This window comes from Oncorhynchus kisutch, linkage group LG5 (genome assembly GCF_002021735.2).
Source record: "Oncorhynchus kisutch isolate 150728-3 linkage group LG5, Okis_V2, whole genome shotgun sequence".
In the NCBI taxonomy this organism is placed as follows: domain Eukaryota; kingdom Metazoa; phylum Chordata; class Actinopteri; order Salmoniformes; family Salmonidae; genus Oncorhynchus; species Oncorhynchus kisutch.
The window spans coordinates 38,859,606-38,885,805 of NC_034178.2; the positions used below are offsets into that span (position 1 = coordinate 38,859,606).

General features: G+C 45.4%; 1 protein-coding gene across 1 annotated transcript in view; it reads right to left on the bottom strand.

The window, feature by feature from the left end:
- Positions 1-26,200, bottom strand: part of ptprga (protein tyrosine phosphatase receptor type Ga) — a 281,211-nt gene that overhangs the window by 202,231 nt on the left and 52,780 nt on the right. The window contains exon 2 of the mRNA XM_020483255.2: positions 106-210. Coding sequence (XP_020338844.2) covers positions 106-210 — 105 coding nt within the window. The remainder of the gene's footprint in view (positions 1-105; positions 211-26,200) is intronic.

A 26,200-nucleotide genomic window follows, 5' to 3' on the forward strand; every position in this document is an offset into this window, starting at 1 on the left:
GCCTCTTCTCCAAAGAGCAGGAGGATAGGGGGCGAGTGGGCAGGGGAGGGGGGAGACAGAGGAGAGCGAGTAATAACCATGCTGCACACACACACACACACACACCTGAGTAGGCCCAGTAGGACTCCTCAGCCGCTCTCCTGAGTCTGGTCCCAGGCACTCGGCCATCTTGGCTCCCTTGCGTGGCCCCAGGCTGCCCTCCTGTCAGCGCTGTGTGGAGGAGAGAAAAGACAAGGATGTCACCTACATGGCACTGCACTCGCTTACTGTTGTAGAACAAAAAATAACTCATTAAGAAACAGAGTCTGACTGTGACTTGAACACAGTTGAATTACTCAACCGGCACCTCAAACAGTGCTTACAATGACTCCCCAAAACATCCTACCACGAAAGACACAATAACATCCTTAAACATAGGTGTGAATACAGATACATAGTGCAGCTCATTGGTAAAGAGAGGAGGGTCTCTGAACATTGAGGCACAGAGCAGGGGACCAGCCTGAGGTAGGATGTTGTAGGATGAGGTAGGACCGCTCCATCATAGAGGTGGATATGAGACGGGAAGAGAGGATGATGGCTGTGTGTGTGTGTTTATGTATGTGTGTGCATGTGTGTGCTCCATCCTTTGTCAGATCTGATCACGCCAGGCCCATTGTGACTGCGGCTCTGGGATGTGAGCTGCTGGCTGCTCAGGGTTTTGGTTAAGAGTCACCCATGCCCCCCCCCCCCCCCCCCCCCCCCAACTTGCTGTGCCACAAATGGGCTTTGGCAGTACCTGGGGGTAACTGCCATTCTACATCTCATCTGACATAAAATGGCCACCTGCGGCTATAAGGACAGACAGAGAGAGAGCGTCACAGGTAAGAGAACACAGTGTGGTTACTTCCTTACTCACTGCGTCACCATGGACACTGGGCCACCACAGATGACAATCAAAGCATAATAGAATTTGAAAGGCTTCTCGCTGGATATTGTGGGTACATAAGGGATTGGTATGAACAACGGGTGACTCTTTGTTTTTTCTCTTCTTTAATTCTTGGGGATGTAACCTTGAGCATGACTGTTAATGTCAATGACAGTCTATGGCTTTTCCATGAACTACATTGTCAATTCCCAATACCTCTCAATCCACACCAAACCAATCTTCTCACTGTCCTTCTTCCTGCCTCTCTTTCTGTCATTCACCGTCCCTCTCTCCCTTTTTGTCTCTGAGCCTTCACTCGCTTTCTCTAACACACATACCGTGTTAGCTCATTTCCTTCCTTCCCACGGCTGCACCGCATTCGGACGCCGGTGAGTCATTTAGCAGCAAGCCACTGTCTACACCGGTGTCCATTAAAGGAGTCAGTCAGTTCACAGTGCCAAAGTCCAGCACAGAGGCCCAGGGCTGCAGTGAAAACTATCCTCCACCACTGTAGCAGAATCATATTAACGTCCGTGCCGATGACAACATGGGGAGGCGAGAGGAAACTAGGGATGAGAGGAGAAGAGGACAGAGCTATGTAGTGTCCGGTCATTGTGGGGGGGGACGGGGGACTATTTTTTACAGCCCAGACCGCTCTCCTAACGACAGTATCCGGGTCACTGTGATGGGCAGCCTGCTGCCTGGCAACTGTTCAGCAGGAGGAGAGGAGGGGAGGAAGAGAGGAGGCAGGGATAAAAGAACAGAGTCCTTCTTTGTATTTCCAGAGGAAGAGAAAGGAGGGAAGACAGAGGAGGGAATAGCCTTCGACGTGTAGTGTCAGTTTAAAAACAGTCACAAGGGCTCACAAGGTTTAATAAAACACATGGAATACTGTATTTGCTTAAGGAGTAATAGATTTAGCAAACTATGGGCAAAAGCACCTAAGGAGAACACTGCAATTACCATTCAACACATCCACCTCCTGCCCTCCTATCCACTGCTCTCTATCTCATCTACCACAAGTCACCACTTCCCTGCTCTCCGAGACCCTGTCAGAGACGATCAACATCAACACAGCCAGCAATGCAGCAGACACACACAAACCACACACAAGCACGTGCACTTGCGCGCACAGACACACACACCACCAGCAGTCATGCACTAGTGATGGGAAAGACCCTGTCTAAAAAACAGCAACTTATTAAGATTCATTGCATAGGCCATATAGTGTTAACTTGAGAAAGTCCTTGTTTAAAAGTGGAGGTAATGCTAGGGATGTCTCCTATGATCTAATCCGGCTGCCAGAGGTTCCATTCTGCTGTCCTGGCCTAAATGAATTTTGACCTAATAGGCTTCTCCTTTCCTATTAGAGGAATGTGCTCTTATGAGAGAGAGATTGGGGTCTGACATTTTTGTCATACTCTGCAGTAATGATAATGATAATGGGAGATTGAATCTAATAAGGCTCCGAGTGTAGAACTATAAAACCTCTGCACGGCTCAGGCCTCAGCATTAACAGAAAGCCCAATACAGTAGACAGTTCTGCAGTGTCCTGGAAATAGAGAATGAAGGTGCCATTGGTGCTTTCACAAGGAGAATGAAGTTGTGATAGGCAAGACCAATTGTGATTTGTGATTTGTGAGTTGTGATTTGGAAAGACCAATAGTACCCGCAATGTCAACCTCCAGATTCACTAGGATAGAGAAATCATATAGAGAAATCATATAGAGCTACAGTTGAAGTCGGAAGTTTACATACACCTTTGTGAAATACATTTCAACTCAGTTTAACAATTCCTGACATTTAATTCTAGTAAAAATTCCCTGTCTTCGGCCTGTTCGGATCACCACTTAATTTTAAGAATGTGAAATGTCAGAATAATAGTAGAGAGAATGATTTATTTCAGCTTTTATTTCTTTCATCACATTCCCAGTGGGTCAGATGTTTACATACACTCAATTAGTATTTAAATTGTTTAACTTGGGTCAAACATTTTGGGTAGCCTTCCATAAGCTTCCCACAATAAATTGGGTGAATTCAGGCCCATTCCTTCTGACAGAGCTGATTGATGTCTTGAGATGTTGCTTCAATATATCCACATAATTTTCCTCCCTCATGATATTATATTTTGTGAAGTGCTCCAGTCCCTCCTGCAGCAAAGCACCCCGACAACATGATGCTGCCACCCCCGCGCTTCACAGTTGGGATGGTGTTCTTCGGCTTGCAAGCCTCCCCCATTTTCCCACAAATGGTCATTATGGCCAAACAGTTCCATTTTTGTTTCATCAGACCAGACATTTCTCCAAAAAGTACGATCTTTGTCCCCATGTACAGTTGCAAACCGTAGTCTGGCTTTTTTATGGCGGTTTTGGAGCAGAGGCTTCTTCCTTGCTGAGCGGCCTTTCAGGTTATGTTGATATAGGACTCGTTTTACTGTGGATATAGATACTTTTGTACCTGTTTCCTCCAGCATCTTCACAAGGTCCTATGCTGTTGTTCTGGGATTGATTTGCACTTTTCGCACCAAAGTACGTACATCTCTAGGAGACAGAATGCATCTCCTTCCTGAGCGGATGACGGCTGCGTGGTCCCATGGTGTTTATACTTGTGTACTATTATTTGTACAGATGAACGTGGTACCTTCAGGCGTTTGTAAATTGCTCCCAAGGATGAACCAGACTTGTATATGTCTACAATTTTTGGGGTCTTGGCTGATTTCTTTTGATTTTCCATGGCGTCAAGCAAAGAGGCACTCCGTTTGAAGGTAGGCCTTGAAATACATCCACAGGTACACCTACAACTTATGTCAATTAGCCTATCAGAAGCTATGACATCATTTTCTGGAATTTCCCAAGCTGTTTAAAGGCAGTAGGTCCCTTAGTGTATGTAAACTTCTGACAGTGAAAACAATTTTGTCATTTGTGTACAATTGTGTAAATAATTGTTGGAAAAATTACTTGTGTCATGCACAAAGTAGATGTCCTAACCGACTTACCAAAACTATAGTTTGTTAACAAGAAATTTGTGGAGTGGTTGAAAAACGAGTTTTAATGACTCCAACCTAAGTGTATATTAACTTCCTACTTCAACTGTATATTTGAAAGGGGTGATCAGCAAGGACAGAATGTAAACACACCGACACAAACACATCATGCAAAATGCCAACCACAACACTTGTACGTACTGCCAGTAATGCTGAAAAAGCCTGAAACTTTGGCTGACCCTGTCTTTGTTTCCACACAGAGTGAGTCACACAAAAGTTCCTATTGAGAAGAGATATGGAGAACACTGGTTCCTGCCATCCATCCATCCATCACGGTGGGCCAGCCATTGAAGCTATTGCTGCCTGTTTGCTCTCACTTAATTAAAATGCAGAACCGAATCCTGTGTTCATGTACTTAACCTTGGCTTTTTTATACACTTTTTTCTCCTCAGTGGTTCGAGGAGGTAGCATGGGGTGTCCAGAAACACACACACACACACACACACACACAAACACACACACACACACACACGGTCAAACACACACACACACACACACACACACACACACGGTCAAACACACACACACACACACGGTCACACACACACACACACACGGTCAAACACACACGGTCAAACACACACACAAAAACACAGCGCTGTGTGAGCCAGCCAGGGCAGTCCTCTCTCCCGTGTTACATTTCATTAGCATTCTTTACATCTCTCTCCAATACCTCTTTACTGCTGAAGGACAGCCGCGGCAGGAAAACACACACGAACACACACATACACACACTAAAACCTGCTAACATGAATACAAAACACAGTCCTTTCTTATTCTCTCACGAACACATACACATAGTGGCAGTCCAAAACACTTGCACCGTGGTGATCAGAGAGTAACAGCTGTCACGTTAAATAAAACTTGCAAGGCTGTAATAGTGATAGTTCTCTGGTGGGTGACCAGATCCCCAGGCAGAGGGACAGGCACAGGGTCTGGGGTAGGGATTAAGATGGTATGGGGCCGGGGCTGTGGATGGGGGGTGCGAGGAATCGGGGCTGGTAGTTTGCTCTTGGCATTTGGCTATAGGATAGGGGCTGTAGTTGGGCCTAGGGTATGGAGTTGAGACTGGGTAGGGAGAGAAGCAGAGATGAGAGGGAATCAGTCCCCGGAGCAAATACCACCCGGCATGGGGTGAGTCCACCACAGTCTCAGCCAAAGGCAGTGAGAGCAGTACACAGATGAGCGAGGGAGAGAGGTGAGAAAGAGAGGGATAAAGAGAGAAAGAAAGAGAGAGAGAAGGGTAGAGAGATAGCAATTAGAGAAAGAGAGAGAGAGAAAGAGAGAGAAGGATAGAGAAAGAGAAGCAAGCAAGAGAGAGAGGCGAGAGACAGAAAGAGAAGGAGAGAAGGAGAGAAAGACAGAGAGATAGAGAAAGAGAGAGAGGTGAGAGTCAGAAAGAGAAGGAGAGAAAGACAGAGAGATAGAGAAAGAGAGCGATAAAGAGAGAGAGAGAAGGGTAGAGAGAGAGAGCGAGCTGTAAAGCCCAAAGAGCCAGTGCATCGTCCATGAAGCTGAAACACTGGAAGGCAACACAAGAGAGTGTCGGAGGAACATTACTCAAATGGGTCTTTAGTGTCGTGGAAATCCACTTGAAGACGCGCGGCAGCCCCAAGCGCCCGTCTCCCTCCTCTCCTCACTGCATTGATCTGCTATAGACAGGAGACAGCAAGCACGATGGATGGTCGCTCCATTTACACTGATGCTAATTAATAAGCGGTCTGCCGAGGACATGGTCGCTGAGCCAAACACAAAGTCAACACTGACACCTCCACTGTGAAGGCAGACACTCCTGCTACTGTTAACACAACCTTTTGTCCTCTGCAATTATAAACACAGGGGCTGCCATGGGTTCCTTTATGCCCCTATCACAAAACAAGGCCCATTCTGCCACTGTGAAGGACATAGCCCATTCATGTTTCAGTAGGCACAGCCATCTGTTTATATCCAGATACTGTACACATTGAAACCACGACACAGGAGTAAATCCCTTATATATATTTCCCTAGTTCTTTGTTCATACTACGATTGCAAAGTTACCAGAATCTTCAGTAATTCTGGTTATTAACAGAAAATGTATTGCTATCTATCGGAACTTTGGTCATTTATATTTAATAACTTAAAATAATTCATACAGTGTCCATATTGTCCATGAGTTTCTAGAAGATAGATCATATGGTTCAAGAGAAAATTGCCTAACTAATGAAAAAAGCATCTAATCAACAGTGGCATTATTTTCAATTACCTCTGCAACTCGTCCAACTTTGGACTTTTTTCACAACTACCACTATTTTGACGCCAAAACATTGACAACAAATACAGTGTCCATATTGTCTAGGAGTTTCTAGGAGTTTCAACATTCTTCAAGCTCTGTCAAATTGGTTGTTGATCATTGCTAGACTGTAACGATCGTCATTGTAATCGTACTCAGACCAAAGTGCAGCTTTTTATTTTAAGGAGAACCGAACAACAAAACAATAAAGAATAAACGATACATGACATTCTGTAGAGCTCACAGGCATCAACACAAAACAAAATCCCATATTATCTATGGATCATCGACAGAGGCTCCGGACCGTGGATCATCATTGGAGGCTCTGGACTGGGAACCATCGCTGGAGGCTCTGGACTAGGAACCCTCGCTGGAGGCTCTGGACTAAGAACTCTCGCTGGAGGCTCTGGACTAGGAACCCTCGCTGGAGGCTCTGGACTAGGAACCCTCGCTGGAGGCTTTGGACGAGGAACCCTCGCTGGAGGCTCTGGACTAGGAACCCTCACTGGAGGCTCTGGACTAGGAACCCTCGCTGGAGGCTCTGGACTAGGAACCCTCGCTGGAGGCTCTGGACTAGGAACCCTCGCTGGAGGCTCTGGACTAGGAACCCTCGCTGGAGGCTCTGGACCAGGAACCCTCGCTGGAGGCTCTGGACCGGGAACCCTCGCTGGAGGCTCTGGACTAGGAACCCTCGCTGGAGGCTCTGGACTGGGAACCATCGCTGGAGGCTCTGGACTGGGAACCATCGCTGGAGGCTCTGGACTAGGAACCCTCGCTGGAGGCTCTGGACTGGGAATCGTCGCTGGAGGCTCTGGACTAGGAACCCTCGCTGGAGGCTCTGGACTGGGAACCATCGCTGGAGGCTCTGGACTAGGAACCCTCGCTGGAGGCTCTGGACTAAGAACTCTCACAGGAGGCTCTGGACTGGGAACCTTCGCAGGAGGCTCTGGACTGGGAACCCCCGCAGGAGGCTCTGGACTAGGAACCCTCGCTGGAGTCTCTGGACTGGGGACACACACTTGAGGGAAAGTGTGAGGAGCAGGCACAGGACGTACCTGACTGTAAGGCGCACTTGAGGGAGAGTGCGAGGAGCAGGCACAGGACGTACCGGACTGGGGACACGCACTTCAGGGAGAGTGAAAGGAGGAGGCACAGGACGTACTGGGCTGTGGAGGCGCACTGGAGACTTGGTGCGTAGAGCTGGCACAGATGGTGCCGGAACAATGACACACTCCGCACGGAGCAGGCACAGGACGTACCGGACTGGGGGACACGCACTTCAGGGAGAGTGAAAGGAGGAAGCACAGGACGTACTGGGCAGTGAAGGCGTACTGGAGCCTTGGTGCATAGAGCCGGCACACATGGTACCGGACAAATGACACGTTCCTCAAGGCGAGTGCGGAGAGCTGGCACAGGACATCCAGGGCTGTGGAGGTGTACTGGAGACCTGGTGCGTGGAGTCGGCACAGTTTTAACCAGACTGCTAGCACACTCCTCAGGACGAGTATGGAGAGCTGACTCAGGTGGCAGCAAACTGATGACACGCTCCTTAGGGCGAATGTCGTGCATCATATACCAACCCAACAACTCTCTGATCTCATCTCTCTCACTAACAGTCTCTGACTCTCTCCGTTCGCTGTCCGCCAGTTTCTCCCTCTTCTCCCAGACTGGCTCTGGCTCACCCCTCGGCTCCGCTAACCACCACGTGTGCCCCCCCACCCACAAAACAAATTTGGGCTGTCTTTTGGCTTCTATGTGGTCGCAAACCCTGGCATGGTCGCTATCCTCCCTTCTCTTCTTGCGTCTGTTTCCACGGCAGGCTTTCGTGTCTTGCCAAGACATCCTCCCAAGTCCAGGATATTCTCTCCTCGACCTCCCCCAAATACCAGGATGCCATCTCCTCCCGGGCACACTGCTTGGTCCAGTTGTGGTGGGATCTTCTGTCGCGATTGTCGTTAGAAGCATACTCGGACCAAAGCGCAGCGTGGAATCGGTTCGACATCTTTTTATTTTAAGGAGAACCGAACAACAAAACAATGAAGAATAAACGATACGTGACGTTCTGTTGAGCTCACAGGCATCAACACAAAAACAAGATCCCACAAAAACCCAGTGGGAAAAAGGCTGCCTAAATATGATCGCCAATCAGGGTCAACGATAGACAGTTGCCTCTGATTGGGAATCATACCAGGCCAACATAGAAATACAAAAACTAGAATTCCCACCCTAATCACACTCCGACCTAACCAAATTAGAGAATAAAAGGCTCTCTAAGGTCAGGGCGTGACATAGACAACCATTTTCAGGTTTTGCCATAGATTTTCAATTTGATTTTTAAGTCAAAATGGTAACTTGGCCATTCAGAAACATTCAATGTCTTCTTGGTGATCAACTGCAGTGTAGATTTGGCCTGTTTTAGGTTATTTTCCTGCTGAAAGGTGAATTTATCTCGCAGTGCCTAGTGGAAAGCAGACTCAAGCAGGTTATCCTGTAGTATTTTGCCTGTGCCTAATTTTTTTACATTTTTTTTTATTTAACCTTTAACTTTTTATCCTGAAAAACTTTAGTGCCTCATTGCAAACAGGATGCATGTTTTGGAATATGTTTTATTCTGCACAGGCTTCCTTCTTTTCACTCTGTTAAAAGGGTTAGTATTGTGAAATAACTACAATGTTGTTGAACCATCCTCAGTTTTTTCCTATCACAACCATTAAACTCTGTAACTGTTTTAAAGTCAACATTGGCCTCATGGTCAAATCCCTGAGTGGTTTCCATCCTCTCTGGCAACTAAGTTATGAAGGATGCCTCTATCTCTGTAGTGACTGGATGTATTGATATAACATTCAAAGTGTGATTAATAACTTCATCATGCTCAAAGGAATATTCAATGTATTCAATGACCTTACACATAATTGCATGTGTGGGGTACAAAGATGAGGTATTCATTCAAAAATCATGTTAAACACTGTTATTGCACACAGAGTGAGTCTGAACTTAATTTGTCCTGCCAATAAGTAAGGGAATACTTATACTTATTGACCCAATACATGTATTTTTTCATTTTTTATACATTATTTTTCATTTTTTCATTTTTTATACATTATGAGGTATTGTGTGTAGGCCAGTGACAAAAAAATCTCATAATAACCGCTGGGGGGGGGGGGGGGGGGGGGTAAAATATAATTGAATGGCCTTGACTGCTATAGCCAATAGAAAAGCACTGAATAACACATTCATAAATGGTAAAAAAAAGGTAGTAAAACAGAAATCATAAGAAATCAGATTTTGAATTGTCTGTCCCATATCGAGGAGATAATGTATGTGAATGCTCAGGGAATATTTTACCACTTATTTTTGTTGGCACTAAACTACCTCCATACTTCTATTCGTCTGTATGGGTTGTATGTTTTTTTTTTAGAAGAACGATTTTCGGGACGTCTCATGGTCTGACAAACACCACTGTAGCTCGGCCACCTTCCGCTACAGATGTGGAAGGCCGGAATTGGCGGATGCGGTGGATCGAGACAAAGCAAAAACAGATATCTCTATCTCGAACTGTCGGATTTTTGTATTATGTTATACTTTGATTGATGCACGGACGCATCAATAGACTCTTAAAGACACCAATGACACCATCTTATTTAAAGGTGCACTATGCAGAAATTGCTCTGCCATTTCCTGGTTGCTATGGGACAAAACAAGCAAGTATAGTGTACAGAATCATTGTACCATTTAAACCGAAGTTAAATATATTTTCCAGAATCTTCAGCTGTTTGAAGCTGGTGTACATTACTGAATGTAAAAGATGCAAAAACTAAATTTAAGAAGAGGAAGCACAGAAATAGTGCACATAAAACACATCTACCTCTTCTTAGACTTGTTTTCAAACAATTCTGGTAGTTTACTGGTAAATGTTGATAGTTTCCAGTAATATACCCTCCCTTTGCAACCGTAGTTCATACACTTCAACAGACACTATAGGAGGAAACACAAGAAGAGACACACTTTATAATAAATTAGATGAAGGGTTGCATCCAAGTCCTTCATGTTTAATGGGATTTTTGTGGAACCTACAGTAGCATGTTTAAAAAAAAAGAAAAGCTAAATCTGTGTTTTTATTTAGGGTTATGGATATGTTTACGGTAAAGGTTAGAGAAGTCTTTTATAGCATGGCCCGACAGCAATGACCAAATCCACAGTACAGTGCTACCCCCGTGAGGGAGCAGTCATCTCATAAGAATGTAGAGCAGAGGACTGTGGGTGATCTTTAGTAATGTTCCGGCTGATTGGTGGAGGATGGAAGGGTGATTTGTGGGCGTCGTCTTCCCGTAAAAAATCTGCATTCATCTGTGGCATTCACGGAGGGCAGGAACTAAAGAGAAATTAGATGCAGTCGTTTCTTTTTTTTCCTAAACGGAGCCTTGAAGGTCAGTACATATAAAACAATCCATAACAGATGCCACTTAGCAAAACCCAAGTGCAGACAACAGACATCTGCTACTGCACGTCTCTCTCGCTCTCTCTGCATTACAGTGAAAGGGGAAATGGACTGCTCTCCTAATAACTCATGCAATTCTCATGTGACATTTCAATAATCATAAGGATGGATCTATGTCCTCTAGCACTCAATGTTGTCTGAGCTCTTTTTCTAAGCTCCAGTGTGCTGCTACGGTATTGTCCTTTTTGATGCATGACCCTGTAGCGTGTAGTGTATGGTGTATGCTACTGTTGTTTTGACCAGGTCTCCCTCAGAAAAGACGTTGTTAAGCTCAAAGGGGCCATCTGGGTAAATAAAGAATGAGTACACAAATAAAACGGGGCTGACCAGGATAAAAGTGGCAGTATGGTAGTGTAGTGACAAATGACAGCTCTTAGACTTGTGAGGGGAGCCATTATAAAGAACACTGTTATGTTGTTCTGGGCTCCTTGGGCTCCTGTGGCTTAGTGGTCTGTCTTCATGACATTGAGGACAGTCAGGTTAAAGCTAGTACTGAATGTCAGACACAACAATCCCCACCCCTCCATCTGTAATATAAGGTCAAAACAAAACCATGTGGATGGGGTGGGGCTTCTGACCTCATCTCATCCAATCAGAGATCTCTGCTGTATCGGGCACAGAGGCGTGAGGGTTTGTGTTGGTAGAGGAGTGTCATCTGGGAGCGACAAAGTGTCAGAGAGAGCAGTGGGGAGCAAAGGATGTGATTAATCTGAGAGATGAGATGTCTCCTCGCAGGGTGGGTGAATCCACACCTCGCCTGCATCATGATGAGCCAGCCCAGCCAAGCTCCAGGACACACTGTTAGCCCTAATGACATAAGCGGAGTAATGATGGCTGCCCTGTTAGGAGCATCCAGAGGGAGCAGCAGAGAGAGAGGGAGAGGGAGAGAGAGAGAGAAAGAGAGAGAGAGAGAGAGACTCTCTAAAAGTAAGGCTTGGTAAAGTCAACCAACAACCTCTAAGCATGGGGAAACTAAGGCTTTACAGCACACAGGATACAATCACAGCCACACAAACACACCACATACAGTACTGTGACTTCTATGGCTGAGAGGCTCCCTGCAGATGAAAGCCTGACCGTGATTATCCCTCTCTAAGAGCCTCTCCAATGCAGTGGCTATATATGACAGCTGAGAAGAGATGATCTACAGCTCCAATGCAGAATGGAAACGTCAGTAAACAGACTACAGTTACAGTTACAGCACAGGACGGAAACTAAGTCAACACAGCCAACCCTCTTGACCAGAGCAAGGGCATTCAGAAAGGTCGAGGGGGGTGGGCTACTTGAGCAGGATGGACTGACCCCAGAACAGAGGCCCAGAGGTTAAAAGACGTAGGGACCTTGAAATAGCACAGCACTTCCTGCTTCCTGCTCTCATTTAGTTACAAAAGCTGGGCATGAGCCACGGAGCTAGCTGGCACATTCCCGCCAAGGTCAATGCACTGGGGCTCTCAGCAGTCAGGGAAACACAAACTCGCATGCATGGAGACACATGCACATGCACACGTGCGCACAAGTGCACACAAACACACAAGCACGCACATATTCATAATGTAAATGGTCTGGGGACTAAGGAGAGAGAGAGAGAGAGAGAGAGAGAGACAGAGAAAGAAAGAGAGAGAGATGAAGGAAGACATGAAACAAAGAGCACTACCACACTACAGGCAGTCATTGACATGTACACATTACTCTGTCATTGCATCATGGCATGGTGAATGTATTAGCACCTATTGCATCAAGCCTCTTTGCCGTAGCTTCGTTTCAACAATTAGGACTCATTGTATTGAGTGTGGGGGATGAATATGGAATCAGTGAATGACGCCAGCTCACATGCTCCACTGTTACAAGGGCAGCTCCTCTTCAGATTGAATGAGACGGAGCATAATAATAAAAAATATAATATATAACAGCCATCACACTCAATATTCTTCAAGTACTGCTGAGCGATTAAATCATTTTTAAAACAACTAATTGACGATATTGGTTCAATTATTTATATTCCATTCCGTTTGTTTCTTTTCTGTGAGCTCGATGTGTAGTTTCTGTAGAGATAAATAAGATCAAGCCTGAAACGTGTGATGTAGTAGTTGCATTTTTCCCACAATGCAATATTCTACAAAGTTAGCTCAGAAAATGTGGTAATTAACTGCAAGGACCATAATCCATTGTGGCCCGCTTTCACTTGTCCGGTCTGTGCGGAGCAGACAGAGAGAGAGAGAGAGAGAGAACGCTCCATCCAGAAGGACAGAAAGCAGTTGTCTGGTCTGTGTGGAGCAGACAGAGAGAGCGAGAGAGAGAGAGAGAGAGAGAGAGAGCACTCCATCCAGAAGGACAGAAAGCAGTTGTCCGGTCTGTGTGGAGCAGACAGAGAGAGTGAGAGAGAAGGCTCCATCCAGAAGGACAGAAAGTAGTTGTCCGGTCTGTGCGGAGCAGACAGAGAGAGAGAGAGAGAGAGAGAGAGAGAGAGAACGCTCCGTCCAGAAGGACAGAAAGCAGTTGTCCTGTCTGTGCGGAGCAGACAGAGAGAGAGAGAGAGAGAGAACGCTCCATCCAGAAGGACAGAAAGCAGTTGTCCCGTCTGTTTGGAGCAGACAGAGAGAGAGAGAGAGAGAGAGAGAGAGAGAGAGAGAGAGAGAGAGAGAGAGAGAGAGAGAGAGAGAACGCTCCATCCAGAAGGACAGAAAGCAGTTGTCCGGTCTGTGCGGAGCAGACAGAGAGAGAGAGAGAGAGAGAACGCTCCATCCAGAAGGACAGAAAGCAGTTGTCCGATCTGTGCGGAGCAGACAGAGAGAGAGAGAGAGAGAGAGAGAGAGAGAGAGAACGTTCCATCCAGAAGGACAGAAAGCAGTTGTCCGGTCTGTGTGGAGCAGACAGAGAGAGAGAGAGAGAGAGAGAACGTTCCATCCAGAAGGACAGAAAGCAGTTGTCCGGTCTGTGCGGAGCAGACAGAGAGAGAGAGAGAGAGAGAGAGAGAGAGAGAGAGAGAACGTTCCATCCAGAAGGACAGAAAGCAGTTGTCCGGTCTGTGTGGAGCAGACAGAGAGAGAGAGAGAGAGAGAGAGAGAGAGAGAGAGAGAGAGAGAGAAAACGCTCCATCCAGAAGGACAGAAAGCAGTTGTCCGGGTCTGTGTGGAGCAGACAGAGAGAGAGAGAGAGAGAGAGAGAGAAAACGCTCCATCCAGAAGGACAGAAAGCAGTTGTCCGGTCTGTGTGGAGCAGACAGAGAGAGAGAGAGAGAGAGAGAGAGAGAGAGAGAGAGAACGCTCCATCCAGAAGGACAGAAAGCAGTTGTCCGGTCTGTGCGGAGCAGACAGAGAGAGAGAGAGAGAGAGAGAGAGAGAGAGAGAGAGAGAGAGAACGCTCCATACAGAAGGACAGAAAGCAGTTGTCCCGTCTGTGCGGAGCAGACAGAGAGAGAGAGAGAGAGAGAGAGAGAGAGAGAGAGAGAGAGAGAGAGAGAGAGAGAGAGAGAGAACGCTCCATCCAGAAGGACAGAAAGCAGTTGTCCCGTCTGTTCGGAGCAGACAGAGAGAGAGAGAGAGAGAGAGAGAGAGAGAGAGAGAGAGAGAGAGAGAGAGAGAGAGAGAGAACGCTCCATCCAGAAGGACAGAAAGCAGTTGTCCGGTCTGTGCGGAGCAGACAGAGCGAGAGAGAGAGAGAACGCTCCATCCAGAAGCACAGAAAGCAGTTTCTTCGAAAGCCTCAAAATACATGATCTAAGTGATTAATAGTTGGTTCTTAGCAGTCATAAAAGTATGCCTTATTTACTTCAAAGAACTAGTAAACTCGTGATTTTGTCAGGCAGCAGCTCTATAGAGATTAAATGAGGACTTGGAATTAAATAACAAAGTAATCATATAAAACAAATATTTTAGTAAAGTAAATTCATGTAAAATAATTGATGATTAATAAGTGATAATGGGCAGTCACTACCATCATGGGAAAATAATGAAAACCGGGATTATATTTGTAATAATCACACTGAAACCGAACCGATCTACTTAAAGCATTAAATGCTCATCACTAGTTCACTGGCACTTTCATAAAGAAGTCATAGTCAATATATGGTAAAGACATGGAGAGAGTTACAGTATACAGTGGACAAAATGAAATGCTTACTTGAGTCAGCGTCTGACTGAGATTATAGGCCTCTTGCAAATACTATCTGATTAGTAATTCAGAATCAATAGCCCAGGCCTTCACTGCTCCTGCAAGCCAGAGACTTAACCTTAGGGGTCAAGACCAGGTCAATGCAGCTCCAATACGCATATGAGCTCAGGGTCTTTATGTTCAACCCATACACTGTTGTAAAAGTCAATGAATCATCTGCTCTTTCTATGACACACAGTGATTATTCCTGTATTTCCCAATTTCCTGACCTACGACCTCTCACAGAGTGCTTTGCATGCTGAGGTGTTCCAGCATGTGAATTCATCAGTGTTTTACAGCAGTCGTTTCCAACTCCTTTTGGATCCATATGGGCACCTGTGACCTGTGTACTGATCCCACCCAAGGCTAACCAGCAAGTCTAAGGTGTAATTACAATATGCTTCTCTGATTGTATTGGTCTCGGTCTCTCTTTATCGCTCTCTTTCAGAGGTTCTTCTCCCTGGGTTCTGGTTCTCAGTTTGTCCTAACAAATATGGCCTGCGTCACGGTCGTGGTGAACGTTGAAATGGAGATATGAAAGATGAATGCATTTCTCCTGTCAAGATTAAGACAGCTGAATGAGTAAAGCTACATGCCCAGTGCCAGATTTTTATTTTTGTGTGTGTGTGTGGGGGGGGGGGGGGGGGGGTATTCAATTACACAGATAAACATAGAGCCAATAAACATAGTTTTGTCAGGAGCAGAAGTTGCAGAGTGTAATTCTGCAGTATGGGATGCGGATGAGAGCCGGACACAGTGTACAGTAATACAATTAACGCCCAGGCGAGGTGCTTCCACCCTCCTAGGGCTCAACGCGGCCCCAAATAAAGAGTCCCCTAGCCCACCCCCTTGGAATCCATCACCCACCCACCCTGCCCTCTGCTAATGACAAACCCACTGCTTCATGTCTGGACAACCATCTGGTGGCGCTGAAGCTTTTAAACCAAATCAAATACTGTTGCCAAAGAGACCTGGGTGGGAGATATCTTACAGAGAGCTGCAAGCCTGTGTGTGTATGTGTGTTTCAAGATATTTATCAGAGAGATTTCATTTTGGTTAGTGTGATGAATTGTGGCTTGCATAGGGCACTCCTCAAATGCATACACGTCACACAAACACACACACACACACACACACACACACACACACACACACACACACACACACACACACACACACACACACACACACACACACACACACACACACACACACACACACACAGTAGATTACGTGGGAACATTCATCAGGGGGTGGAACCGCAAAAGAAGTCATTACTGTCCTGCTAAGTCTACTTACTGCTCTCCCTAGCGTATTGGATTTATTTCAGGAAGTACCACATGCTATCCATACACCAGCAAAGACTTTGTCCCCCACATCACGTTTAACAACTGTCAAATACTGCCAAAGCACCTGCAAGGTACTGTGACTCTAAAATGAGCTGAATCTCTGCTAGATGCCTTAGATACAAGCCAAAAGCTTTAAAAATTAGTTTAAAAAAACTACGCATTTGTGGAGAGGGAGGGTGCAGAAAATACAAAATCGTATTTTCCAGAGCGTAGCCGCACCTCAGTCACAGCTTGACACGGAGTACCGAAGTCATCCGCTCAGACTCACTGTGGTGAAGCAAAATATTCCCCTTATTAGACTTTGTAAGTAAAATGCCTGGTGTTAACGGCTTCCAGCAATTTGCGATAAGGCAGCGGACTGGTGAGGTGAATCCAGCTAATAAATAACTAGAGCTGCTGGAACGTATTTTTAGCAGGAGATAAAACATACCTGGGAAATGTATTGCTCCAGGGACAACCAAATGTAATTATTAAGATTGAGATTAGGGGGGAACTAGGGTTAGGGTAAGGGGGTTGAGCGGTGTGTGGGCCGGGGGGAAGGGAGGGTCATGGTGGGTGTAGTTTGGTATCAAGCTTATGGAAGGAGCATAGGAAGACAGAAGCATTGATTTCAGTTATCTCTCGTCTACAAACCGAAATGTATCTCAGAATGAATTGTGTTCTCTGAACACACTAAACCACAGTTGCACTTGATTGATTGGCAACTAGTGACACCCTTGAACTTAAGTATTGAGTATAAACATGATTTTAAAAGGCTGGAGATAAAGGGAACAGAGTCACTACTAACATTGTATGCCTGAGTGACTGGGATTTGTTTTTGATAGATAATTTCATCTGATGAAATTCCAAAAATCAAACCCATAACATCATATCTCTGTCTGTCTGTCCGTCCGTCCGTCTGTTCGTCCGTGTGTCTGCTTGAGTGCATATGCACATGCACTTGTGTGTGTCAAACTTAAACCTATCTCACCTCACGCAGATCCCACACATCAAAGGGGTGCAGAGAGAGATAGACGAGAGAACAGAGAGGAGGTGATCTATACACACCAAACCGCTCCCAATGGAGGTGAAGGGGGCGAGGGTGACATTACTGTGTGCACGTTGAAAGACAAGAGGAATCCAACCACATTGATCAACGCGAGACAGCGTGTCAACTATTTACAATGGGGGCCCTCGCCTCTGCCTCTGTGTCTGTCTCTCTCTCTACATGCTACTACTGTGTGTATTCACTTCACCTGTCTATTTCTCATCTCTGTCTCTCTGGGCATCATGTTGTGAGTTACCGGGACCAGAGAGTCACAGCAACAACAGGACAGACTGATCCTACCTTGTACATTATACAGAAGATAAGTGTATACATGTTTTGGAGGGAGAGCTTAACACAGAGCTATAATCAACACAGTTTTGTCTTCATTTACATAGCATTAGATTCACCTCTATTTTCATTCTATTTTCCCGTGCATATCTGACCTGATATCCATCTGAATCACTCACTCCTTGCTTCTCCCTCTCAATCTCCCCATCGCTCCCTCCTCGGAAGAGATAATGACATCTCATTTCGATTTAAACAGATTGACACCAGGCCATATTTCACCTTATGCTATACACTCATCCTTGAGAGACCCATTAGAGGGAAGATAAAAAATGAGATGATGAATTTACTGGACCTGATGAAGAATGGTTTGTCCCCTATTCTGTTCCCATCACCGCTGACTGAACACGGACATGATATATTCAGCCCCCACCCCCATCTACCACGGCCTAATGGTGCATTCCAATAAACCTACATTCAATCTACACATTAGTGGAGAGCTCCATTTATTGATAGATAGAATCAATAGGTAGAAGATAAATGACTTCAGAATAAATTATTTACTTAACCTCGGTACTTCCATTCAATAATAAAAAAGCAGAATACATGTTTTTTTTGTTAAATAAAAATAGACTTCTAGCCGTCACATTTAGCCAATATTAGTTTTATTTCTCTCACTTGAATCGGGATATATTCCCACCCATCTCTCAGTTAAGACACAGCTAGAGCCGAGCCATTAGTCGTCTTCGAACCACATGCCTAATCAAAACCCCTTCTGTGTCATAAATGGTACCGTTGGAAATGTAAATAACCATTAAAAACCAAGAACAGAGAGTGCTCAATATCGCATCTTACTGCGCTAACACTGCACACTCTGGAGCACGCCAAACATAATGAGAGTTGAGGTCCTTCTTAGTGCATCCCCACTCTCCCTGTTATCCCACCTTCTGTCTCCCTCTCCCCCGTCTCTCTCCACAATGCTCTCAGTCAGGGGGCGCACGAACACCTCACCTGACGAGCCACGCGGGACATCCAATTTCCAGAAGAACACTGCATACTTCCCGTCTCCTCCCCGACCCCATCTGATACAAAACACATCACAAACAAGCAGCACAGCTCTGGGACTCCCACTATTCCACGGGTTGCCCTGCCTAGGGACTTGTCTTCATGTCAATTAGCTCAGAGCGCTCCGCTCCCCCTCACCCAGGGGTAGGCCTACCTGGGAAGAAAGAGGGGGAGAGAGGGAGCACTGGAAGGGAGGAGGAGGAGGGAACTTCAGCTCTGGAGTACAAATGTGGGAAACAGAGGATGGAGAGAGAGAGAGAGAGAGAGATTAAGGAAGACATGAAACAAAGAGCACTACCACACTACAGGCAGTCATTGAGAGAGAGAGAGAGAGAGAGAGAGAGATGAAGGAAGACATGAAACAAAGAGCACTACCACACTACAGGCAGTCATTGGGAGAGAGAGAGAGAGAGAGAGAGAGCGAGAGAGAGAGAGAGAGAGAGAGAGGGGGGGGGGGGGGGTAAGGATATTGGTGTAATGAAGCAGGAAAGCCTGCAGTGGAAATTGTGCTGTAAATCAAATCCGATACTCCATTTTGTCTACTAAATGCAGATAAACAAACCGCTGCTGAGATGTTTTACAGTGTGGTTGATGTACAACTTACACAGGTGCAAACACACGCACACACGGACACACACATGGTTCCACGCCCCTGAGAGCACCACTCCTTGTGGTCGCTATGGTTGTGTGTGTGTGTGTGTGTGTGTGTGTGTGTTGCAATGTGTACACAGCTACAGGCAGAGGTGTAAAGCGCCACTGCTGATAACTGTTAACAAGCAGCTCACACACACCATGACACTAGGGTCCTATTACGGCAAACAGAGCTGTGTCTGCACACATACACACACATGCACACAGTAACACGGCACCTGCTGTTGCCTCTCCATCTCTATTTCTCCCAGTTGGAGGGAGTGGGAGTACCAACCAATGCGAAAGTAAAGTGAGTCACAAACAGAAAACGGGCTACACTGGCATCAAACGAGTCAGAAAGCAAAAACAAGCTACAAACCCTTAACACAAAAGCAGGTGCCTATGGGGATGTTAAAGAGTCCCAGTTCTACACGGACAACCTTGGATTCGCCAAGCCAATAAGCAGCCACAGGGTCATTCACCAGTCAGCTAGACTCTTCGAGGTCATGTAGTGTAACTCTCTAGCTGAGGATGAAAAAAACAAGGACGAGGTTATTGAATGTCAAATGCAACTGAGATGGGTAGATGGGTTCACGATGGGTTCAGAGTTCATTAAGCCATGAAGTCACGGCACACTTTACGGTTGTGTTCTGTTGAAACGATAGTTTGGGATTTTGAAGAGACATAAAAATGGTATCCACGAGTTCATCTGACACTAAGGAAGTAGATAAGTAGATTTTGGATTCACTGACAAAATCCCACACAGTAAAAATACAAGTCAAGACATAATTCGATGAATAAGCCTACATTGTTTAATTAATGAGACACTTTGAGAGTAAGTGAAATAACACATTTATTTGTGTATACCTTTTAGCTACTGAAACAGAGATTTCATTGCACCAGAAAGCCAACCTAAACCTGGACCCTTCCCGCACACACGCACGTTCATCAGCTGTGTCCAACCACGGTTCTCATCCTCTGCCAGCAAGATCGTCTCAGTGGGGAAGAGTCTATTTCCAGCCCAGGAGAGGTGGAGGTGTGCATGGGGTTGGTGGAGACTTTCTAAAGGGTAATTACTAACGTTAGAGCAAGGTGAGTCACAGTTCAGGTAGATTGGCTGGCTTCCTCCTGGAACTAAATGGAGTAATTACCCAGATACAAACACAGCTTTCTGCATTCCTTAGGAGTCAGCCTCAGCTGAGTGCACAGAAAAAACTGATCAAGTTTTTATGTTCACTAAACAGAAACCCTTCTGAACAGTTCATCCCGTGCCCAGAGGTTTACTCTGCTAGGCGGTAGAAAGAGGGTAAACTGTTTTGCTTCAGACAGACCAGAAACTAGCCCCGCTTTAGTCTTTAAACGGTCACACACTACCCAGAGGGACCTGAGAGATTCCCACGCTAACAGCTTGAACACAAGGACACTGCGTGTCTCCAAAACCCAGAAAGAGACAGGGCTTGCATGTTACTGGAAATACACGGCCCTCCGCACTCCCCCCAAAAAGACTGCATGCTAAATATAAGAGGTCGGGTGAAAGAGAAAGAGCCCTGTAGTTGAACTGAGAGCTAGATACAGTTTACATGTTTTTTTATAAAAAAAGAGAACAAGAATGAAGAACAGAGAGAGAGAGGGAGAGAGAGAGAGGGAGATGGGGAGAGAGAGAGAGAGAGAGAGAGAGAGAGAGAGAGAGAGAGAGGGAGATGAGGGGAAAGACAGGAGGAAAGATGTGAAAGTGAGAGGAGAGAATGTGTGTGTAAAGAGAGCGAAGACTGACAGGTTTAGGAAGTGTGTTTGGCACACCATGTGTGAGACTGGGGCGCCTGAGGTTCATGCATAATTTATCCTGGGTTTTGAGGATAAGCGTAAAGATGTTCCACGTTCAGGATGACAAGTGCCCATGACAATTTAGAAAGGCAGTGACCTCAATCAAAAGACAGGGTCAAAGCACGGACCCAGCTACAGACGGAGAGCAGACCTGTTAGTTTATTCGTACTACCCCGTCAATTTCCTCAGCCTGGTCTCTCTCTCTACAGCAAGAGGGAGAAGAGAGGATAAACTAAAGAAGAAAAAAATTCACAGCCAATTTGCCATGTAGCTCAGGCAAAGCTGACTCCGAAGCCCACAGAAAATAAGCTCAATCCATCAAGGCCCTGTATCAACTGAGAGGCTGGCGGGTTAATCGAATGCAGTAAATAAAAATATGTTTGCGATTCACCCGGTAATAACGGAGCAAGGTGGCAAAGACGTGATTTTCACAGCAGCTCTTCCTGTCTTCCTAAGTTCAAATGACTCAGTCACTGTTTGGGTATAGGAGGGGTGAACTAGAGTTAAACTTGGGAAACGTTTATTTCAGAGCACAAGAGTATGTGGCTTGTTAGTGAGAGAGTAAGTCCCAACTCCTTTCCCAACTTTTCCTGTCAAGACAGATTCGCTCCACCTTGGGGATTTCATCCTTCATCCTCCTCTCCGTTAAGCATTGGCCCATATGGGCTTACAAGACAGCTCTGACATATTCAAATCAACCATATGGGAGAGAGGAAATAAACCACACAGAGTGAATATTCAGAGAGGGAGCAAAGTCATCACAAACACATACCATAAAGCACGGATGAACTGCCATTTGAGGCAAAGGCGGGTCTAATATCCCTTCCAAAGGATGTGTAACATGTATTATTATCAGTGGGGAAATAGTTTGTTAGAATGTAATCAAACCTGCACCACAAAAAAACACACTGCTGACGGGAAAATCCCATTGTTCCTGCATACACAGTATTAATAAGTAGGCTTCTTCAGTCAATTAATAAATTGAGTGAGACAAAATAAACATTGTTTTTGATTTGAAATTAATGGGATCCATTTCCAGGAAGACTTCATGTAAAATTTGTACCTAAAGACTTGATACATCTGATACATTTGATACTAGGATTGGGCGGTAATCCAGATTTCCATATTGTCATACCATACTTACGTATCTCATCCCGGGATTTACGGTATTACCGGCATAGCACACAAGGGGCTGCTAAAAATGCAAGAAAAGCCCATTGGCCGGAAAACAAACATAAACTAATTGCAAAGACAGGTAAATCCAGCTCATAAAGATATACAAGCATAGCTAGTAGCTACTGAATGTACATTTCAGTGAGTGTGGACATTTACAAGTGAAAGTGAACGAGAGAAATTGTGCAAATGAACAAAATTGTGATGCATGAAGAAGAGGAAGACGAGCACGTGAAGGAAGAAGAGCACGTGAACACGAGGGAGGAGAGGGGAGAAGAGGAGAAAAAAATGGCAGCTATACAGATAACTCATCCAGAGCTCCTTGACTTCTGGCAGAAAGCCATTCTAAGATATCTGATGGCAAACATTTAGCAGTGAATTACATACAAGTGTAACTTCATCAGCTCATGTGCGCCACACAACTGATAGATATAAAACGCTATGAACTCACCAGCTCCCTCCGTCTCCCGTTGTGCTATTTACACAGAAACACGTGACTGGCTCAACTGTTCTGGGAAACTACGTACGGTAAGCTTCATAATGTCAAATGATGAGACAGGTGAAATGAAGAACGGAATCAGCTTTATCTCTTAAGATATTGCTCAAGTTGACTGCAGGTATTAACTTAAAAAGTAGCTACAAATATTCCGGTATTGACGGTATTGAAAATCCATCCCTTGGCTTTTTCCAAATACCCTGGTATACAGTATATACGGTACACTACACTGCATATTTGATACATCTGATCCTGTTAAAGTTTTAAATAACTGATGTCTTTAACATTGTTGTGCTGTACGTGCCTAGCGCTTTCATCTTGAATTGTAGAAGAAAATATACTTTGCATGTCTCTAACAAAAATCTCCACATACAAATCAAAGATCTGAATACACGAACAATACCCTCTTCACATATTCAGATATACTATATATCCTAATAAGCGGGATTCAGATCTTACAACTCATTCCTACAGAGCTGAACACCGAGTGAGGAGACCTCTATGCCATTGCTATTGTTTTTTTGTTTTTTAATTGTATTATTGCTGTTACTAATTGTCCTGTTGACAATATTGATTATTATTATTTGAATTATGTTAATATTGTAAATGTATCACTTCATCTCCGAAGTACGCTTTGGCAATATGTACATTGTTGCGTCATGCCAATAAAGCAAATTGAATTGAATAGAGGAGGCCTCAGCGCATCAACATTGCAACTGCTCCGTCACTCAGATCAACAGTCATCTCCTTGAGGAGGGGGGATTGTAACTAAACACAGGAAACTACTCCGTCACTCAGATCAACAGTCATCTCCTTGAGGAGGGGGGATTGTAACTAAACACAGGAAACTGCTCCGTCACTCTCAGATCAACAGTCATCACCTTGAGGAGGGGGGATTGTAACTAAACACAGGAAACTGCTCCGTCACTCAGATCAACAGTCATCTCCTTGAGGAGGGGGGATTGTAACTAAACACAGGAAACTGCTCCGTCACTCAGATCAACAGTCATCACCTTGAGGAGGGGGGATTGTAACTAAACACAGGAAACTGCTCCGTCACTCAGATCAACAGTCATCACCTTGAGGAGGGGGGATTGTAACTAAACACAGGAAACTGCTCCGTCACTCAGATCAACAGTCATCACCTTGAGGAGGGGGGATTGTAACTAAACACAGGAAACTGCTCCGTCACTCAGATCAACAGTCATCTCCTTGAGGAGGGGGGATTGTAACTAAACACAGGAAACTGCTCCGTCACTCAGATCAACAGTCATCACCTTGAGGAGGGGGGATTGTAACTAAACACGAAACTGCTCCGTCACTCAGATCAACAGTCATCTCCTTGAGGAGGGGGGATTGTAACTAAACACAGGAAACTGCTCCGTCACTCAGATCAACAGTCATCACCTTGAGGAGGGGGGATTGTAACTAAACACAGGAAACTGCTCCGTCACTCAGATCAACAGTCATCACCTTGAGGAGGGGGGATTGTAACTAAACACAGGAAACTGCTCCGTCACTCAGATCAACAGTCATCACCTTGAGGAGGGGGGATTGTAACTAAACACAGGAAAACAGGAAGAATGACAAGCATTAGATGTGCAACACCTTGCCCCGGGCACGGGCCTTCATGTATTACATGGAGAGAGAGAGAGAGAACAGAACAGAACAGCAGACCGCAGCAGCAGGAGCAGTGCGGGTGCATGGGGGTGACTGAGTGATAGTTATCAGATCAACACAGCTTGTGTTTCTTTTGCTCCTTTCTCCGCTTAACTGAGACACGTCCGGGGACATCTGACATAGCCACATCCGCCTCAGATGTGTCCTTGTGGTGCTGGGTCATTACCACTCACACACACACACACACACACACACACACACACACACACACACACACACACACACACACACACACACACACACACACACACACACACACACGCACACACACACACACACACACACACATAAAGAGATACAATACTACACACAGACCCTCCTATGTCCTACATGCTAGATCATAAATGTGTGCATCACCAACGGTAGGCCTATAGCCTTTCTAAACGCCTCTCATGTAGAGGGAAATGGAGGACAATCATCTAATTTTAACAGCAATCTACACCGAACAAAAGTATAAACGGTAACATGTAAAGTGTTGGTCCCATGTTTCATGAAACACCCATTGCTGCACGTCTGTGCAGGTCTGATCTGCAGCTGCAGAAAATGTTTAGCTGAGGTTATTGCCAGTTATTAAATTCAATGGTTCACATACTTTATCCACCCTGCACTGTGAATGTTTACGCAGTATGTTCAATAAAGACATGAAAACATATCCTTGTTTGTGTGCTATTACTTTAAGCAGACTGTGTCTACTGTTGTGACTTAGATGAAGATCAGATCAAATTTGGTGGCCAATTTATGCAGAAATCCAGGTAATTCCAATGGGTTCACATACTTTTTCTTGCCACTGTATAAACAGGGGGTACCGGTACAGCGTCAATGTGCGGGGGCACCGGTGTCGAGGAAATTGATGTAATATGTACATGTAGGTAGAGTTATTAAAGTGGGGGCAATTTCAAATAGTCTGAGTAGACATTTGATTAGCTGTTCAGACGTATGGCTCCTGAAGATCCTGGATGGCAGGAAGCTCAGTGATGTACTTGGCCACACGGTCTACCCTCTGTAATTACTTGCGGTCGGAGGTTGAGCAGTTGCCATACCAGCAACCCGTCAGGATGTTCTCGATGGTGCAACTGTAAAACCTTTTGAGGATCTGAGGACACATGACAAATCTTTTGAGTCTCCTGAGGGGGAATAGGTTTTTTTTGTGCCCTCTCAACGACTGTCTTGGTGTGCTTCGACCGTGTTAGTTTTTTGGTGATGTGAACACCAAGGAACTTGAAGTTCTCAACCTACTTCACTACAGCCCCATCGATGAGAATGGGAGTGTGCTCGGTCCTCCTTTTCCTGACGTCCACAATCATCTCCAGTGTCTTGATCACATTGAGGGTGAGGCTGTTGTCCTTGCACCAAACGGTCAGTCTGACCTCCTCCCTATAGGCTGTGTCTTACCAGAGGCTGCTGTTCTATCCTGCCGATTGAGTGTATAACCCGCCAGCTTTATGGTCTTAATTTTGTCATTCAGCCACGAATTGTGAAAAATAAAATATTCCAGTCTTTAAATGTCCCATTGGGTAGGATATACGTGCTTTCAGTTTGTCACATTTACTTTCCTATGATTGAACATTAGCTAGCAGGATGGAAAGCAAGGGCAGATTGGCCACTCGTCGCCTGATCCTCACAAGGTACCCTGATCTTTTTCTGCAACATCACCATTTCCTTCTCCAGCGAATGACGGGCCTGGTCGGGTGTCCGTAGTATATCCCTCCCGTCCGACTCATTGAAGAAAAACTCTTTGTCCAATTTGAGGTGAGTAATCGCAGTTCTAATGTCCAGAAGCTCTTTTCAGTCATAAGAGACAGTAG